Here is a 20,081-nt window from a genome sequence, read left to right as displayed (position 1 = left end):
GATCTGGGAATCTCTGATTTATGATGGCTCCAGCCTGATTCCTTTCAAAGCTCCATTTACTATGTGATGCAGTTGTATGGTGCTACTATAAGGTGCTTCATGATTGTATATGTTTTTCTTTTTAATATATTCACTGTGTTCCACCTATTTTCTGTATTTCTTTGTATTTTATTACAAGAACACATACATACAAATCCCAGTGTCCCAATCCAAAATGTCCCAAAGTTTATGGAAGGTTGAAAAGATTTTGCTGTCTATATTAGGACACCTGAAGAACAAGGTATGTGAGCTTAATCTTAAAACTAAAATGTTTTTCTATATTCTAGCTGGCCTTGATTTTGAAGCTCTGCTGATCAAACCAAAGGAGGTTAAGGATGGCGTGAAGCTGCCTCTTATTGTCACTCCTCATGGTGGGTTATTCTCATATGGTTATGTAGTGTGCAAACAAATGGACATTTAAGTAGTGTTAGTGTGATAATTCATTATTATACAGTATTGACTTAATGTTTTACCCCCAAAAACATTCAGAAGTAAGAAATGTGAGGTTAATCCATGCTGAATTTATTTTTAGGATTGTGTCTGTGAATCTGTGTTGGGATTTGTTTGTGCTGAGTCAAGAGTTGCTGCCACAGATTAGATTGGCATTGCCAACAGTGGTTGCTATGACGATAGTGCCAAAGTTGCAAAAAGTTTCATATTTTCAAAATCAAGAATTTACATTAACGTGTTTTAATTCATCATACAGTATCATATGAGACATTTACGGCTCACAGGACTGAGCACATAAAGACACAGATAACTGTCTGTATTTTACATAACTTGCTTCTTTCACTTAGGCGGTCCCCACTCAGTGATTGTAGCTGAATGGCTTCTGTCCGCGTCTGTGCTGTGCAGGATGGGCTTTGCTATATTACTGGGTGAGTTGATATGTTCATGTGAAATGCTTTCATGTGTGACACCTGCTCAGAGGTTGATCATTGATACGATTGTACTTTATGTATGAAAGCAGATGAGCAAGGTTCACATCCTGTCTTCTTGCAGACAGAAGATAGTTTGAGGCTTGGATCAGTTACTTTGCTCGGCTCTCAGACTAGTAAAAGTGTTTACACATTTCCTTAGCCACTATTATGAACATTTAAAGAGCTCTTATGTACTTCAGGAACACACTGCTCTATGCTTACTTTCAGTACTAAACTATTCCATCTAATGGGCAGTTAATAACTGTGAGCTTAACTGTTAGCATAGTCTTTTATAAAATTTAACTTCTGTTCTATGGACTGAGGATGTGCAATTTCAACTGTGGAGCAAGAATTAAATAATGCATTTTCATTACCAGTAGTTTTCCTTTTTGCTTTAAGGTCCTTTAGTTTTTGCTCTTCAGTTTTGTTTCATAGGGGAAGTTGTGGCTGCTCAGTATATGCAGAGTCGGTTGAACCATGGTCAAGGTTGTAGTCACTGAAGCCTGACTGGTTCACTTTTCTTGGCCCAGTTTTTGAACCTGTGACCTGGTCTCAAGTAGGTCTTTTCCACCAACAGGGAACCAGCTGCGTCATGGGTCACGCACCTAGTTTTGAACTGTTCAGAGCATTTAGACCAAAAATAAATTGGTTCAGAACTGGAACAGTTGGGAACCAAAGAAATACCAGGTTTTCCATGGGAACCAAAGTGGGCGTGTCCACTATCAGAGCTAATTTGGTGGAAAAACACTAAAGCTCACTTTGATCATGTCCAGGGTGCCGTTGGCTTTAAAGAATTTGTGTAAGAATACATCATAATATCTAGCAGTAATGCATGTGTTTTGTTTTGTTTTGTTTGTTTTTTTCTTCTCAGTGAACTATCGTGGCTCTCTAGGGTACGGCCAGGACAATATCCTCTCATTACCTGGCAATGTAGGCACCCAGGATGTCAAGGATGTACAGGTAAGAATAAAAAATAACTAAAATTGACAAACATTTTATTTTATCAGTGTGTAGGATTTAGTAGTCCCTTCTGGGCTACTGTAGAAACATAGCAGTTCAACATGGCAGACTCCATGGAAGGCAACACAAAGCTTCTGTAAATATAAACACATCATTCTTAGGTAACAGAGACATAACAATTCGTACATTCGGATGATTAAACACTAATGTAAACAAACCTGTTTATATTATATTCCATTTCTGCCAATAGATCCTCCACACTCGACTTCAAAACAAAGATAATCAAGTTTTTCCAAGTCTATGAAAGTATCTTTATTAATACTTTTTAATGTAACTCGTTTCTATATATAGGTTGCTGTTGCCATAGTTTCTGATTAAGTCATGGCTCATAACAGTTTTATTGAATTTCCTTTCTTTTCGTCTTCAGTAGAGTGCCGCTTTCTTTCTTCGCCACCACAAATGTTGTCTCACGATTTCTCCATGTTCTCACCAGTTTGCTGTTGAAAGTGTTCTGAAAGGTGTCGAGTTCGACGCCAAGAAGGTGGCAGTTTCTGGGGGCTCACACGGTGGTTTCCTGGCCTGTCATCTGATTGGCCAGTACCCAGGGTTCTACAAGGCCTGCGTGGCTCGCAACCCAGTCATTAATTTGGCCTCCATGATTGGCAGCACTGACATCCCAGACTGGTATGTCTTGGCATGCACATTCCCACACTCGTTCCCACAATTCTTTTACCCATTTCATGACTGTGTCAGTTGTGCACAACCACTCAACCTTTTTGTTGTTTTATCATTTGTACCCCTGATATTCCACTCTGACAGCTTTAAGGGAGCGAGTGGGATAAAGGGCATTGCTTCACTGTCAGGGAAGGAAGTGTTCAATAATGCACACGAACACTGCAGGAACAAAAGACTTCAAAAGCGTTTCTCATCCTGTTGATGTTAAACTCTGGTTTTTGCAGGTGCATGGTTGAGGCTGGCTACAACTACAGTACAGACTGTCTACCTGACCCTGCTGTTTGGGAGCAAATGCTTAACAAGTCCCCCATTAAGCATGTCACAGAGGTATGGGTATTTGTCTGTACGGCTCTTGGTTGTGTGTATGTGACTTCACTGGTGTTTTTACACAATGTAGTAACCTAAGTTGATCTCTCATCTAGGTACAGACGCCAGTATTGCTTACCTTAGGGGAGGATGACAAGCGTGTGCCTAACAAGCAAGGAATTGAATATTACAGAGCTCTTAAAGCAAAGCAAGTCCCAGTCCGGTAAGCAGTTTGTCTGAGTAACATGTTTTTATCGGTTATGTTAGACATGCGTTGCACAACAGGGCTTTTATTGTTCACTCACTGATGCTCTGATGTGTGTTGTTTAGGTTGCTGTGGTACCCAGGAAACAATCACTCTCTGTCCAAGGTGGATGCTGAGTCTGATGGCTTTATGAACATTGCTCTGTGGATAATTCAGCACTTGTGTCAGTGATGGTAAAAGATAAATACATGGCAGCATGCTGTTGTTGCTGCCAGGAAAAGATAGCAGGACACTACTGTGTGTGTGTAAGGGATATTCTGTTCCTTCTTCCAGTGCGGTGTGAGGTCCAATCCAAAGCCAAAGCATTGAAAGTGCTCTCCAACCAGAACACACTTTGTATAACTGTACTTTATTTGTAATCTGTCTGTGGCTATGATGATTGCCACTATGACTTCCTCCAATAAGTGGATGGGGAGATAATAGTTTTAACACAGTGCTAAATCTAAGCAGTTTTGATGCAGTTTTGATTAATCAGACATGTTTTTTTTTTTTCTTTTGCAGTCTCTACATTCACAGAAAATGAAGGGCTTTTCAGTATGCTAGTTGTCTTTGAGGTGATATTAACAATTAGTGTCTTAATCAGTCTTTTCTCTGCTCATTGTAACTGTTTTTAAAAAAATCAATATTGTTTTGATTTCATGAATTTCATGATACAGTGCACTTAATAAAAGCCATTGTGAAAATACTGCCAGTGTTGGACAACCTTTGAATACATATGGATACCTTTTGTTTAGTTTGACAGGGATTTTTGACACAGGTGGTGACGTGGTAATATTACTTCCTTATATTACTTCCTCATATATTTTCTTTAGAACTTGTGAATTAAGTAAGTCCTCCAGCGTTCCACCACTTCTAATTTCTTTTGGTCACAAGTAACTAGTAACTTATTTTGACCCACTCATAGACAATACTTTTTGTAAAAAAAAATTTAAAAAAAGGTATTAAATGTATCTACTGCTCATGATTCTTATGAATTTGACTTTGGTCACATTATGATTTGCATATAGCCTCATGCTTTCACTTCTGTATAAATTGGTCCAGTGTCACTGCACAGACTTTTAGATATCTTAGATAGTCTGTCTTCTCCTGGATTTAACGATTGCTTCATCTGGTGTTCGAGGTGAATTTTAAGATGCATGTTTTACCCACTATGGTAAGTAAGATAACGTTTTATTCTGCCATCAAAAATATACTACATTTCACTTTAAGAAAATGATGTGCCTACTCTATTATTACATTGTAAGACCAGAAATTGTTGATTGAAAAGTCTTTCAAAAGCCAAAGTGATTTGTTTAGCAGTTGTTTGTTGCTGCTTTAGCAGAAAGATGTATTGGGTGATATTGAACATGTACCAATTAATGCTTGATAGACTACATCTGAACCATGAACAAACAACTGAAATTGAGTTTATTTTTTTCAGGCTGTGCTGGAAATTATCCTCATCCTTTGTCAGGTTATTCCATTAGTGAGGACTATAAATACTAGGTTCTTTCCATGTGACACGGATCAGAATAACACCGCAGTGGACTGCCACAAGAGACCACTCAAGCGTGTCTACATCAAGTCTACTACTGTAGTAACACTTAATTTAAGTCAGACTAAGATACAGCAAGTGGAGCTAAATACTTTATCAGGTCTGCCAAATCTTAAGACTCTGAAAATGATGGGGAATTGTCCACCAGATCACCAGAGAGCTTTGGAAAACCGCTCATGCAAGGTGAAGATCCGATATTATGCCTTCAAGGAGCTACTGAAGCTTCAATTTTTGTACCTGTCAGGAAACAGCCTCACCACTATTCCCTGGTTACCTGAAAGCCTGAAGGTTCTTGATCTACAGAATAATTGCATCTTCACCATTATCTACCCTCTAAAAACTCCTCATCTCGAAGAGCTCTTCCTCTCCATGAACTGTTTTTATGCAAACCCTTGCAACCAGTCCATTAATATCAGTGAGAAGGTTTTCAGAGAGCTCCCTAAACTCAAAAATCTTACTTTAGGCTATAATAATCTGACAGCTATCCCTAAAGGGTTGCCACCCTCACTGGAGAGCCTGGATTTAAGAGAGAACACAATCACAGAGGTTTTGGAAGGAGCATTTGCCAATCTGACTAAATTGAAATATCTGAATTTGGAGTGGAATTGTCAGCGTTGTGACCATGCAGCCAGGCCCTGCTTTCCTTGCCCACAAAATCTCCCTCTACTCCTACATCCAAAGTCATTCTATGTTGAGAACAGCTCCATCACCTACTTAAGCTTGAGAGGGAACTCTCTGAAAACATTTCCAGTGGGTCTTTTCCAACCTTTGAAGAATTTACAGAGATTGGACCTCTCTGACAACCTCCTAGCATATGCTATACGTAATGGCACCTTCTTTGCAGAGCTGCAGGGCCTCACTTGGATTAGCCTTATCTATAACTATGAGCCGCTGAAGACATTTAAGAAACTGATCCTCTCCCCACATATTGGCAATATATCTGGTCTACAGTATCTTCTTCTGAGCGGTAACTTTTTCCACATGCTTTCAGAAGAGAGTTTTAATGTTCTGTCCAAACTTCAAAACCTAAAAAAACTAGAACTTCGAATGAACTTCATCAATACTTGTAACTTGAAAGCTCTGAAACAGTTACCGTCTCTCATCAATGTTGACCTCTCCCAAAACATGCTTAATTTCCTTCCATGCTGTTTGAGTCCATCATCAGAGATTGTGGCACAGGGAAGCTGTCAGCAACAGAACATGTATTCACATGATGTTCCTCAGCCACCCCTTATGTTAATAGATAGAGAAGTCACACCTGTGACAAGTGACATTTGGAAATCTGACCAGTTAAACGGGCCGGAAATGTTGGAAGATGACATGCCCCAATTTCCATCATCGCTATGGAAAAAATTCTGCCGACATAACCTGACATTGGACTTGTCTCAAAATGACATTCTGTCTCTTAAAAAAGAGGTGTTTGTAGGCATGGAAAATGCTGTTTGTTTAGACCTTTCCTTCAATTACATGAGTCAGGCATTGCAGAAAGGGCTGTTTGATAGCATGAAACATTTAGTTTTTCTTAATTTGTCATACAATAGACTAGATTTTTACTATAACGATGCTTTCAGTGAGCTTAAAACAACTCTTAAGCTATTAGACGTTAGTAACAATGACTTTCACTTCAAAATGAGGGGCATGGGCCATCGTTTAGAGTTCATTCAAAATCTGACTAACTTGGAAGTCCTCAGTCTGGCAAACAATGGCATTGGGATGCGAATAGATCAAAGGTTGATTAGCAGCTCTTTGAAGTACCTCTACTTCTATGGAAATCGCCTGGACATTATGTGGGACAACAACAAGTACACTCATTTCTTCCAAAACCTGACAAACCTCACCTACCTGGACATCTCTAACAATGAACTGAGGTCGATCACACCAGAACTGCTGTGTAACCTCCCAGGAAGTATTAAGACTCTCAGAATCAGCAGTAATCAGCTGAACTATTTCCCATGGCAAAACATCTCAGCACTCAGCAATTTAAGTCACCTGGACCTCAGTCAAAACTTACTCACTTATTTGCCTCATAAAGTCATAGAGTTTGGAGCCTATTTTTCTCTCTTGGACCTCAGTCACAATCGCATTGGTTTTATTCCCGTAGCTTTCTTTAGTAAGGCAAAATACTTGCAATATTTGTACCTCAGTCACAATCAGATCAAAGAGTTGAACCATCAGTTTCTCCCTACCCCTTTTCAAAATGGTAGTGCTCTTCAGAAACTCACCCTGCATGCCAATCCCTTTAAATGTGACTGTGATACATCTTGGTTTGCGGACTTCTTGCGCACTACTCCGATAGAGATTCCTTATCTCACCACACATGTACACTGTGAATACCCAGAGTCCCAACAGGGCAACAGTATACTGTTTATGGACCAGCGTTCCTGCCAGGATATATATGGTAGCTTAGCCTCCCTCATCTGTTCCTTCTTGGTTGTGACGTTCACTGTTCTGCCCCTACTGAAGCATCTCTATGGCTGGGATCTGTGGTATTGCTTACAGGTACTTTGGGCAGGACATAAGGGCTACTCCGTATTGGCTGGTAGTGATTCCCATCAGCACTACGATGCTTTTGTGGTGTTTGACACCGAGAACCAGGCTGTGAGGGATTGGGTCTACAATGAGTTAACTGTCAATCTGGAGAACTCTGGTCACAGGAAGTTTTCTCTCTGTTTGGAAGAGAGGGACTGGATTCCTGGGCTCTCATGTATTGAAAATCTACATAACGCTGTGTACAACAGTGTGAAGACGGTGTTTGTGCTGTCCAGTGGTGCAACTGGTAGTGAGACAGTGAATGGTGTGATCCGCCAGGCTTTCTTCATGGTTCAGCAGCGCCTTCTGGATGAGAAGGTCAGTAAAAGTAACTTTTTTATAGTTTCATGTGGATTTTGTGGGTGTGAATCTTACCCTTTCTGTGTCGTTGCCATGGTTTCACAACACTAAATGATCTTTGATTTTACCCAAACAAGGTGGATGCAGCTGTGCTGGTTCTGTTGGACGATATGTTTCCCAAACTGAAGTACCTTCAGCTGAGGAAAAGGTTGTGCAGAAAGTCTGTCCTGTCCTGGCCGAGAAACCCAATGGCTCAGCCCCTTTTCTGGAACCAAGTGAGAATGGCGTTGTCGTCAGATAACCTCAAGTTTTATGACAACAACATGAGTGAAAGTTTTTTATGATGACCTCTTAACGGCTGATAGTACTTTGGTGAAAGAAGTCCTTGTAATTAAGAATTTTGCTATCTTAACATTACCTAATTTTGACAAACCTACCCTACCCTTAATGGTGTTACATGCATAATGATGTTTGATGTGACTATAATTTTTTTTTTAATATTTTCCCTTTTTGTTCTGATTGTTACTGACTGTGTTCTATTGGAATTTGATGTTGATTCTTTAAATTTCCATTCCTGTGTTTTTTTTCCTTGTTTTTTTAAATTCTTTTTAGTGAATTAATGCTTGTCTTCAGAGAGCTTATGCTGCATAAGGGACATGTCGCTATTGTGGGCTGCAAAGTGAATTGAGACACTCTACATTGTACATAGACATGCACTTATGCTTGACTATACAAATAAACTTCACTTGATTTCACTTGAGTAGCTTGATTTCACCAGTATTACACGGGAGTACTGTAGCGTGCCTGTTCAAAAGAAACCCCCATCCCCAATTTCACATTTTCACTTCTCTTTTTGTAAGTTGAGGAAATGAAACTGATGATTATGTCTTACAGGTTACACATGACAAACATCTTCACCTGCTTCACCCACCTAAAGTAAGCAGAGTCACCTGTTATTTCTCAGTTTCCTCTTCAACAGTTTCACAAGTTTAAGAGGGAAACTTGGAAACAGCTACACTAATTTAGTCTAATATCATGTAAGAAAGCAAGGAAGCTTTACTAAAGTCATTCTGTAGGATGCTTGCCAGAATAAGAGGAAACCTATACAACAAACAGACCTCCTGCACAGGTTGTGCGCCTTGTTGCGCGGCACACCTATTTTAGCCTGCGGGCTGGTATCGAAATTAATTTTTTTTCCATCTGACAAACTGTACCACATTCCTTTTGAGAGTGAAACCTCTGACACAAACATCTATTCTTACTCATTTTCTGGGTGAGTTACATTGACTGAATGGACAGTTAACTGTACAGCTGCAGTAAACTTCTTAAAATAAGCAACGGGGGACCACAGTTCAATCACGTGGTATTATTTTAGGTTAGGTGTCTTGCCCTCTGGGGTGTCCTTCCTTTTTCCACCCCCTGCCCCTCAAACAGCCTGAGTCCGCCACTGTCTACAGCCCATATAATAAATAAACTCACTTTCATGGGATTACATGAGTGATGACTGTCAGGGTACAGTATTGTATTTGTTTTTCTGGTCTGAATGCAATCCTATTTGTTACTACTTTATTTATTTTTTTATTCGGGTTTAAGACCTTGCAAGTGCCATGCCCAACCCAACTGACTCCCATGTAGGTGTATGAAAAAAGAAAATAAAAAAAGAAATCATCATCATTGCTGTTCGTGCTGCCCCATCACGCCGCGCGCGTAGGTCGCGCACGCGCCAGCTTGGGAGAGAGCGCGCCCACGAGGACCCGATGGCAGGACAGGTCATAAGAGAGCTGAGCCGATGAGATCATGGAGCCTGCGCCGAGGTCGCACAGGTTTCGGTCGGGACTTCGCGGTGGCCGTGATGGAGAGGTGCCTGTCCGGTAAGATGGAGCACCCAACACGTCGCGTGCACACCGGGGTTTTGTGGCACCATTTGGCAACATTATTTAAACAAATGAAACTCTGCGCTCCCAGTTTGTGTGGCAGATTAATTATTATGTAAGGTACTAGCTCGAACTCATGTAGCCGTGTGCATATGAAAAAAAAAAAAAACAACTAATCCTCCATGCCGTGGTCGTAGTAGAGTTGTCCGGGCGTCCGTGTCCGGTGCTGTGTCAGTCACATGCCCAACGACCGTTTTACTCGTGCCACCCGTGGAAATACAATGCGGTCAACTTCTTAGTTTGTTCGTGAGGTGGGCAGCATGTTGAGCTGTGTGAGAGGGGCTCGTATGGACAAATGGTATCATGAAAATCACGCTATTGTTCGTTTGGGTGGTGACTCGAGTTTTCTCTTCTCGGCAACAGCTGGCTACCAACTCAGAAGTAAGTGCACAGGTTTGAGGCCGGTAGGAAGTGAGGCGTTTTCCTATTTCTTTATGTTACAATTTATTGTTCAACATGTCTTTCTTTGTCAGTGTGGTTCGACAAGTAGCCATACAGCTGCCTAAACTTGGAGCGTGCCGGCCAGTTGTGAGGCTTCCATGTTAATGCCATTGATGGTATCTGTAGCCTAAGCTCCAGTAGTAGCAAGCTACCATGTTTGTGTTAGACACAGTTCAAAGTCTCTGTGATTTAATTTTATTCAACGCCATTGAGTTTTCACGGTAAATAAATGCACAGCTGTTGTGTCAAAAGTATTCACGGGATTGGTGCTTCCATTGCACACACACACACACACACACACACACACACATATATATATATATAAAGGTTAAATTCATTGTCTCAAACAATGATGGATAAGGGATTGACAGCTATGTTATGACTGACAAGTAGACTTAACCAATCTCTCAGTTGCATCCTGTGCAGTGACTCCCAGCACCCAATCCTCTTGGATTAGAGGAGGGATTATGATTTGGATTTGCCTCTGCTTTACAGACAGTCCCCAATATCTGGTCCATGGTGGACTGGGTTGTGCTTACTTTGATTTCCTGAGGGCATTTTTTTTTGTACAGCTATTTGCTTCAAAGACAAAAAATCACCGAATATTGTTTATGGTATAGACACATAGTATAATATTTTTCATAGTGATTTTATCTTATTATGGGCACAGTTTTATTATGCTGTACTTTCCAATTATGATTTAGCCTAAATTCCAAGGGCCTATTTTTATTCGAAGCCTAAGGTACCGGTATATCCTCAACCCTGATAAAGTCTAACGATGAGCTTTGGAAGTGCCCCAGAGGGAAGGCAGATAATAAAGACTGGTCTTCCAATTCCCTTTGCAATCTGCCATGGCCGTAGCCAATTACACTATGTTGTCCCTGTTTCCTCGAGCCCTGAGCAGGCGTCAGAGTCCATGTGCTTCATAATGGCAGATTGAGTGCTGTCCATGGTGCTGAATTTGTCAAGCTGGTCACTCTCCTTTTTTTTTTTTTTTGCCCTCACCATCTACTGCGGTGGCTGTGGCTGTGTGAGGTGTTTTCTACATCATTAGGGAAGAATCTTGTAGTATGCTACACACCTACTGGCATTTATCTCGTCACTCTCACAACCACAAATAAGGAGGAGAAAGTGTTAGAGAGTGCTGTAGTAGCAGTGAGAGAACTGGTGGTCATCAGTGGCCCCCAGCCCTGCTGCTGTGGACCCACAGTCTTGCTCATTCTCCAACGCTCTGCACACATCTGATTAGCGGAGGCAGAGGTGAGCTGGCGCCTTTCAGCTTTTGATCAGCCACGCCTGAGCAGGGAAAGATTAAAATAATATTTAAAAAAAAGCTACCCCAAGAGCAGGCTTGGAAACCACTGCACTGCAAGAATATAGTTGTGATGTACTAAATGTCTGCCTGTAGCTGGTTCTCTGAATTATTCAGTGCAACACATTATGACATTTGGTCTTTTAGGTCTATAAGATCTTAATTATTTAGTTTTACCATAAACTGTATGTAGGGCTGGTTAGTGAACATACAATTGGTTTTGAGATAGTTTCTGATTTAAATCATAATTCTGGCTATTTTAGATCATGTTATGTTTAGACAGCATTTGACATTTGATAAACTCTGAATATCATAAAGAGAAAAGGTTTTTGGAGAAAAACATGTCTACAGAATATTGCTGAAAGCATAGTAACCCTAACCCCTCAGTATGAAACTGTCTTATATTTGCAATAGTATATAGTATAGTAGATAACCAGCCTATGAACCATGTAGTAATTCTGCTTGTTTATTTCTTTTTAAATGATATTAAAATCCTCTCTATGCTTGTCCCTTTTTACCTGTCTAGAATCCATTATGTCCTACACTGTAGCTGAAACCACAAGACCCCTGCCCTGTGTGTCTGGAAGCCCTCTAGCCAACAGTCAGTGCCACTTGCTTCTAAAAGGACTAAATAAGACTCAGCCTCGAGCCCTAAACAATCAGGGATGGACAGGTGAAAACTGAGAGGCCGAGAGGCGGCCTTTATTCTCAAACTCGTTATTCATTCTGGTTCTGTAGAGGGACATGAAAATATTCCTGACCTTAACAGTTTCCCCTCAGAAGTTGACTTTTGCCATATAAAAAATGCCTTTAAACATCAGAGCCAAGCCCTCGCAGAGCAAGCTGTCTGCTGGCTCAAAGAGTAGTGGGCACACTGATGGCAACACATCTCATTCACGCTTTTCCAGATCCCCCAAACAGGGGAAAGGCAAACAGGCTGTAAACTCAGCACCAGGCTCCCGCTCAGGGCTAGAACCAGGCTCCGTGTCAGGGGGTGGGCCTGCACCAGCGACTAAATCGGCTGGTAGTCAAGGGTCGGTGTCAAGGCCAGGTTCGAAGATCAAACCTGGTACAGCAGCAGACAAAGGAGTAACCCGTGGCTCAGCAACAGCGCCAGGGGGTAAAACCCTGTCTATGGAAAACATCCAGTCTTTGAGTGCGGCCTATGCCACTTCAGGCACAATGTACCCCAGTGAGCGGGATTCCTTGGAACCCTCTGGTGGTTATCCAAAAGGCACCATGACACTAGGCAGGAGCACCAGCCGCTCCTCCTACACTAATCGGACAACAGCCATGGGCAGCAGCCCAAACATCACCTCCTATGGGCTGCATCACCCGTCAGACCCCTATGGAGACCAAACCTCGCAACCTGCTGGGACTTCCAGTCTCCGGTGCCAGTCTGGGAGACATCCGCAGGCACTGGATTCGACTGGGCGAGGAGATGTTTCCACGTTTGATCTCCAGGCTCAGCTGAGGGGTCTGCAGAGAGAGAATGACAACCTGAGGAGAGAACTGGATGGAGGGAGGGATGGAAGGACGGGCCCCAGCGTGAACAATGTCAACTTCTGGAGCCCAGATGTGAAAAAAGACAAGGGGGTTAGGCGGGAGGAGGGTGTGCGGACCTCAGTTCTGAAGGACCAGTACAGGACTAACCAAGAGGATTTGCAGGTGAGAAGAAGTGACAAATGAAAGAGTTTGTTTCAAAAATGCATTATTTCCACTCAAATGGCTTTGAGCAAAACACAAGCGGTTTCATCCACTGCCTGTTTATTGCATCAAATGCTCAACACCTTCAGTATTCAACAGTAAGTCACTGTAACATCAAGTCTCAAACGTTGGAAATCTCATTTTGAAACAAAACTCTTTGATTTGTCCGCTCACACATCACACTTTCTGTGTTGACCCGTCGATCTCCTCCGCACATCGTTCCTCTCACGTCACACCTTTTGTTCCTGTCTTCAAGGTTGCATAGGAAGGCTTCTGTGCAGTTTATTTGTAAAGATGTTTGCCAGGCTCAGCGCTGACTGTGTTTCCATGGGAACGTGCCGTAGCTGTGGCCATTCTTAAGTGTTAGCCAGATCCTAAAAAAGCTCACAGCTACTCCTGAAGGGACGGTGACCAGTCTGTCCTGCGCCACCTCTCCCTGGAGTCTGTCGCACTCGGTCTGAGGCATTAGCCATCTGTCCGTCTCACTGCACGGCTGCTATATATCTGTTCTTTCATTATCTATCCTTTAGTTTCCTGTTTTGGCGGCCCTCTGTTTCTCCATTTGTCTGTGTGGCATTTCACTTCCTTGTGTGTCTGTGGTTGTATGGTGGGGAGAAATAGGTGTTTCTCTGGAGGAAAATACCTGGAAGTCTGTGTAAGATATGTTTCATCCTGTTCAGAGAATTATTCACACTATACAGCTCGTGCAGTCTCTATTGACTCTCTTTCTCTCTTGCTCTTCATCACTTTCACACAAGCATGCAAAAACTTTAATCATGTCTGCGCTCTTCCATCTGACTCCTCCCCCTTGTAACCAAGGAGCCACCTCTGCATTTGTATTTATAGCTTTCTCATCTCACATTGTCATACAGTGTGAGGACACTGTGACACACACACACCCACAACATGCACAGACTTTCTTCTGATTTTAAAACCAAACATAATAGAAACAGAACATTTGAAAATGTATACAGATTAATAATCATTTCTGTATAGCTTTATAAAGTTGCGGTAAATAAATGTTTCCCAAAACGCTTCCTTAACAAACACAATTGTATGCTAAAATTGCGTGAAGAAGCCACCACTCACATATAGGTACACATGAAAAGATACACACTACTTTTATCACCTACAAAACTGCCAGAAGGTTTATAGGCAATAAATGTGTTTGCCGCTGGACTACTGATGTTGAGATTCTGATGTCTGTAGCATTAAAATGGAGACACTCAGTGTTACCAGTCTCTGTGTATCTGCAGGCTTGTCCCGACTTGGCCCGGTCTGTGATAGATGGATGTGTTTGTCTCTGTTCTGCTCCTTCAGGCGACAGACACATACAACTAGTGTATGACTGTTTCTTCAAGTGTTGGCTTATTTGTCTCTACAACAGCAATACACTCTACTGTCTTTTTACCGTCATACTTTTCTTCTTTTATTTTTGTTTATCTAATTAAACCACTTACAGTACCTTATCTGTAGATATATGATCCCATAACCCTTTATGGACCTCATGAGAATGAAAGCATAGGTGTAGAGATTGTTTGTGCTTTATACTAACATATAATACACTAGTAGAGGCAGAATTTGTTAATTTTTATTAATCATCATTTAAAACTGGCATTGTAGAATCCATTTAAAACCTTAGGGAACAGATGTATCGGAAAAGCCGCCACAAGATAAAAATAAAATACTCTACAAGGCTCTAAATTAACAGCATATGTAGCAAGATCAATAAAAAGTTTATACTGAAAACTGTTGTGACATACAGCCACTAGTGATGTGTCCAATTTTAGTGTTGGTAGTTATTCAGTTGCTGCTGTATCCAAGTAAGTCAGTTTACTCTTACACTCTCTCTCCCTCACGCCTTCTTACAGACAGACACACCTAGTGCTAGCTCAGGCCCAGCTGATAGTTACTGCATCTCTGTTGGCAGTAATGATTCATCGTTAAATTGATACCAACCCCTTTTTGTCTCTCAGCTTTCACCGTAAGTTTCTCTCACAATGTTTGCAGCCATGTCATATAAAATCAGATAAAAGCCCAGTTTCTTTCAGGCACTTGTTTATTTTGAGAACGCAAATCTTTACCTCATGCAGAAAATGTTATTGTAACTCTTTATCTGCAGTCACCTCACTCTCTTATCACCACTATCCCCCAGATGATCACTTTTCTCCCCTTTTTCCTCTCCACTTCTCCTGTTTTTTGCCCTCTGAGACACTCTGGGAAGAGTTCAGTCTGACAAGAGAACTTTGTAATTAGCATAAAGAATGTCACCTTTTCTCTCAGCTGCAATGACCAGACTTGTCCCCTAACCATCTGCTTGTTTGGTATGTGAATGTATGTGTGTGCGCGTGTGTGTGTGTTTGTGTGTATGTGTGTGTGTGTACACTTGTACATATGTATTTGTGTCTACAGTCTTGGTTGTGTGTTTGTGCGGAGGATTGTCCACCCACACTGACTTAATATTCAGTGCTATCTTGTTGCATTGATTATCCGTGTTCACCCTCGTCTTCCTCCTACATCTCAGCTCTGTCCTTGGCGCCCCCCACCTTCTGGACTCAAGCAGTGGAGTAAGAATATTTGAGGAATAATTAGTAATATCTTCAAAAAGAGGGAAAGATTAGTCATTTAACTTCTGTTAAGTGTTTGTGTCAATGAATCCTTCACATGTGTTATGTTGAGTAAGATCAGCCTTTTCTCACCGTGCTCAGTCAATCACAAGAATGCTCTGTGTCCATGGTTTCAGCCACAGAATGAATTTCCATTTGCAAGTCAAGAAAGCTGAGAGCTGTGGATGTAAATTGGCATATTGTATTCTGTATGACTTTGCAGTCATAGCAGTAATATTGAGTTATAGCTGTTGTCCAGAGCAGCACTCTACTGGGGCCTGTTTGTGTCACTTAATAATCAAGTTAATCCCATAAAAATTAATTCAAGGCAAAAATCTTCGAACAGGGAATGTTTTTAAGATAGTGCACATGACATTTAAAATGTTCTGTTCAATATGATGATTCAGCCAAGAAACAGTGTGGGAAATGTACTCACCAATGGATAAAATGAATCATTGTTTAAACAGTTTTCCAACGGTTTTGCTACTAATGTAATTTATTATGGTCTGAACTTTTTGATTGTTCTGTTTTATTCGTCTGGCCACTAGTTTGCCAATTTCTTAATTATGTCCCCAATTAATTTATTGGTCAGTTTATTTATTAAATTGATTATTAAGTGACACAGTTGGGCCCCTGGAACATTATCATCTTTTATCCCACCATTTCCCCCTTTGACATTCAACTCTCTGCAAATAAAGCCAACTCACTTTTGCTTCTGGTTAGTCTCCCTCTGTTGTGAAAAGAAATACCGCCCCCTGGTGGTGTAACCATCAATCAACAGCTTAAAGTTATCTACAGAGTGGTTTGATATTTAGAGTATATACTTTTTTCTACCTGCTTTCTATTTTGGCTTTATGCATGTGTCTGTCTTTCTTATGTCTCTCTGCTGCAGCCTGGGGATATCAGAAGGAACAAGGTCTGTCTTTTGTACCCCAACGTGTCGTTTTTTATATGTGTTTGTCATCATGTGTGTTGTGTGTTTTTCCAATCATTTGGCGCCTGATCGTTCTCTGTCTCTGTAGCAGCTTCCGTTGACAGTTCAGGAGCTTCAGGAGGAGCTAAGGGCTCACAGGGAGATGAACAGTCGCCTGCAGCAACAGCGACAGCAGGGGAACTCTGGCTCTTATCGAGAACTCCATACGGACCAGGACCACAGGGGGGGGCTCAGCCCTGGCCACAGCCCCAGGCAAAGCCCCAGCAACCTGCACAGTCCTGGACCAAAGAACAGCCCGAGAGCCAGCCCATCCAACACCTATAATCCGAGGCAACAGGAAGCTGATGTCATCATTCACAGCCCTGGTTATGGCTGTAACACTGCAGCAACTACGATTAGAATCAGCCCAGCCAACACCCTTCAGCCTGGGCGGAGGAACAGCCCAAATCAGCCCATCTTCAGTCCCGGCCAAGGTCCGGTGGTAGCACCCAGCTCTGGTTCACTCCGACCCTGCAGCCCCTGCCTGGTGCCTGGGTGTGACGGCTTTTCTTCATCTTCCCCTCTGGATCCATCAGAGGAGAATTTCTTCCGGATGCAGTCGGAGCACGAGCGGCAGGCCAAGGAGCTGTTCCTGCTCAGGAAGACCATGGAGGAGATGGAGATGAGAATTGACTCTCAGAAGCAGACGCTGGGTGCCCGGGACGAGAGCATCCAGAGGCTGCTGGAGATGCTTCAAGGCCAAGGTCAAAGTCAAAGTCAAAGTCAAGGTCAAGGTCAGGGACACTGGGGTCGGGGGCAACGGACAGGCATCATAACCATGGCGGCACAGGAAGCAGAGGCGCAGCTGGAGAACATGCATGTCAGAGAGGTGTGTTTTTCTCCCCAGGGGTAAATGGTTATGTGTCTGAATTATTCATCTAGTGTCAACGTGATTTTAACAGCAGGGCTGAGCAGTATGTCGATTATTATTTATCATCTTTCACTTTGATAGGATCACGGCAGTTTTTTTATATTGCGATTCATATTACACGATTTGTTGCCCATCAACAATTCAGAGCAATTACTATGAGTTTACCCATGGTTGTAGAATTAGACTTAGCATCATCCAGTGTGGTGCATGATGGCTAGTCAAAAACATTAAGATATCATGTGATTTTAAACCAAAGAGATATTGTTATTTATATTAATGGTTACAATGATATATTTTTTCCATGTTGTACTCTCATATCGTATGTGTTTAATTGTTTGTGTGTGTGTGTGTGTCTGTATTATGTAGAGTGTGGGAGCAGAAAGCAGCTCAGCAGGTCTTATCAATGGGCCAGATTAACATACGGAGAGCTCTAAGCCTGTGTTCAGCCATACAGTTTTACAATCTGACTCAGTTGGTGTGTGTGTGTTTTTGTGTGTGTGCGTTCCTGGGTGTGCACATGCTCATATGGCAGTTGCTCGTGTGCCCCTTTTTTCTGTGCGTTGTTCATAGTGTTTGGCAGTTATTTTACACCATGTGGCATGCACTGAGCTTTTTTTTTTTTACAATGGAATTAAAAAATAATTGCAGCCCATCAAAAATCAGCAGTTATAATATGAGAAAATGTACTTGGTATTGGTATGCTCAGACCTCACTCTTTCCTGTTTTTTTATGTCTTCCTCAGAGACTCAGTTTTATTGATTGACTACTTAAAATTACTAGCCCTCCAGTGAGTGGTCGTATAACACCGGCGTCTCCATATTCTCTGCCAGGAGGGCTTGTAGTAGGCTGCTCTGTGCTCCTCACTCCTGCCTTGTTTATTTTTAACTCCTAAATCTTCTTAGCCTTTAATTTCTCTACCTCTCCTGTCAGCGTGTGTGTGTTTGTGTGTGTGTGTGTGTGTGTTGTATGTCTGCGCAGCCTTTGCTATTGTTTGTGCCATGATGTTCTTGTTTTTCTGTCTATGTGTTGTTTGTCTGCTTCTATGTCTGCCGTGCCCAGTCAGAATGATTGTGTGTATGTGTGTTTGTCTGTTTGTGTATGTGAGCATGCGTGCACATCTGGGGCCTGTCGGCTTAGCGTTCCTAGCAAGGACACTCCCTCGCTGGGCTGCCGGTGGCTGATGGGATATCCACCCATGCCGGGTGTTTGGTCACTGTGATGATTTTGTCAGAGGGGAGCGTGGGCGTTTCGGCCCATGCTAATGCAACCACTGCTGTGCATGTTTGTACTTGTGCATGTGTGTGTGTCTGTGCGTAATGTATGGGACCTAACCATGCTGTGTGTGTAAGAGGTGAGTACCTGTTCACACACACTCTGTGTGCTGTGCTATTTTTAACTGCTTGACAGCTTAACACATACTGTGGGTGTAATGGAGGAGGAGGGGTGATTGGGTCAGAGAGGTGAGGTGAGAGAGAGAGGGAGAGATGGGAGAAAGGAGTGTTTTTCTTAGGTAGAAAAACAGGCTGTGTTTGTCTGAATATTAATGTATGATTAATGAGGAAAAACACTCTGACCGCCCTGATTGAAAAGAGAGGCGATTGTTGTTCTTTCGTTTTTTTCCTTCGTGTCCTTCTGCCCTCCTCTCCTCTGAGGTTGAGATGGGGTGATGGAGTCTCTGTATGTGTGTATATATACATATATATGTATATATACACTCATTTATACATATATATATATATATATACACATATGCCCACACAAACACACACACATACACAGGGCTGAACTGATTACAGCTACAGTGAATTATTCCGTTTTTAAGCCAAACTAAAAGCCTGGCTTAAAGTGAAACAAACTGATTTGTAGGCAGTAGACTCAATGTTCATATGCTGTAAAGCTATTTGAATTGCTATTTGTTGTTGTAATTTTATTGTGTGGATTATATGTACATCAGATGGTAAGAGGTATGTTTAACAGATCCATAAGTAATATTATAAACATTAACATTTTCTAAATGTTGTGTACAGCATAGTGGTGAAGAATAGCCAAGTTAGTCTGTCAGTTTCATGCAGTTATGGTTGGTGTGGAATTTGGGTGTTAAAGGTTAGGCTGAATACAGATTAATAGAAGGATTTCTACGCACTTATTTAACCGTAAGAAGCAGCCTACTTCCTGTGAAGGCCTCTCTTTGTTTGTGTGTCAGACTGGTAATTTAGCCTTATGCTTGCACTTGTCATGGTTAGTGAAGGCAAGCCGGTGATGGTGGTGCAGCTATTGCCTCTATTAGGGGGCACTACTTTTAGTTCTTTTGATTAGCTCCAGAGGAAACCAGCCCAACTGCCTTTCATTACTGTGCCCATTACTCTCCTTTAAATGACCCAGCTTGTTTAGCTTGAGCTGGGATAATAAATGCCTCCATTTTCAGTTCACCTCTGCTTTTATTTATCCTTCAAACATGGCTGAGGGTTGGCATGGGGGCTTTTCTTCGTATTCGTTGCTGGTTTAAAGAGAAATTATCACCTTAAATGTTTATGTTATAAAAACATTTTTTATATAAGGAAGGTTCAGGAGATTGTTGTAAAAATGTATGAACCTATGATGCTAATCAGATAACTGAGTAAGGATCCACAGGAAAAAAAAAAAAAAAAA

At 41.8% G+C, this 20,081-nt stretch overlaps 3 protein-coding genes across 3 annotated transcripts in view; all 3 read left to right on the top strand.

Annotated features, from left to right (window-relative positions):
• Positions 1-3,911, top strand: part of apeh (acylaminoacyl-peptide hydrolase) — an 8,975-nt gene extending 5,064 nt beyond the window's left edge. The window contains exons 17-23 of the mRNA XM_035657465.1: positions 327-410; positions 837-917; positions 1,831-1,919; positions 2,413-2,603; positions 2,879-2,981; positions 3,077-3,183; positions 3,291-3,911. Coding sequence (XP_035513358.1) covers positions 327-410; positions 837-917; positions 1,831-1,919; positions 2,413-2,603; positions 2,879-2,981; positions 3,077-3,183; positions 3,291-3,396 — 761 coding nt within the window. The 3' untranslated portion in view covers positions 3,397-3,911. The remainder of the gene's footprint in view (positions 1-326; positions 411-836; positions 918-1,830; positions 1,920-2,412; positions 2,604-2,878; positions 2,982-3,076; positions 3,184-3,290) is intronic.
• Positions 3,912-4,286: 375 nt separating this feature from the next.
• tlr9 (toll-like receptor 9) lies at positions 4,287-8,301 on the top strand. Its single transcript, XM_035657464.1, has 3 exons — positions 4,287-4,378; positions 4,646-7,606; positions 7,726-8,301. The coding sequence occupies exons 1-3, from the start codon at positions 4,358-4,360 to the stop codon at positions 7,930-7,932; spliced, it is 3,189 nt and encodes a 1,062-aa protein (XP_035513357.1). The 5' UTR covers positions 4,287-4,357; the 3' UTR covers positions 7,933-8,301.
• A 1,035-nt stretch (positions 8,302-9,336) lies between these two features.
• Positions 9,337-20,081, top strand: part of LOC118323807 (ERC protein 2-like) — a 150,077-nt gene continuing 139,332 nt past the window's right edge. Inside the window, exons 1-3 of the mRNA XM_035655836.1 lie at positions 9,337-9,459; positions 11,802-12,943; positions 16,611-17,390. Coding sequence (XP_035511729.1) covers positions 12,080-12,943; positions 16,611-17,390 — 1,644 coding nt within the window. The 5' untranslated portion in view covers positions 9,337-9,459; positions 11,802-12,079. The remainder of the gene's footprint in view (positions 9,460-11,801; positions 12,944-16,610; positions 17,391-20,081) is intronic.

Source organism: Morone saxatilis, unplaced genomic scaffold (assembly GCF_004916995.1).
Source record: "Morone saxatilis isolate NCDOM2014 unplaced genomic scaffold, NCSU_SB_2.0 Contig15, whole genome shotgun sequence".
In the NCBI taxonomy this organism is placed as follows: domain Eukaryota; kingdom Metazoa; phylum Chordata; class Actinopteri; family Moronidae; genus Morone; species Morone saxatilis.
The sequence above is the reverse complement of the archived record's forward strand: the minus strand, read 5'-3'. Positions and strand labels throughout refer to the sequence as shown.

What these genes read in the sequence shown, in the direction of transcription:
- tlr9 (XM_035657464.1), top strand. Translation starts at nt 4,358, where the DNA reads ATGCATGTTTTACCCACTATG. An exon ending in TGCATGTTTTACCCACTATG is followed by an intron (nt 4,379 to 4,645) that starts GTAAGTAAGATA and finishes TATTTTTTTCAG; the next exon opens with GCTGTGCTGGAAATTATCCT. An exon ending in AGCGCCTTCTGGATGAGAAG is followed by an intron (nt 7,607 to 7,725) that starts GTCAGTAAAAGT and finishes TACCCAAACAAG; the next exon opens with GTGGATGCAGCTGTGCTGGT.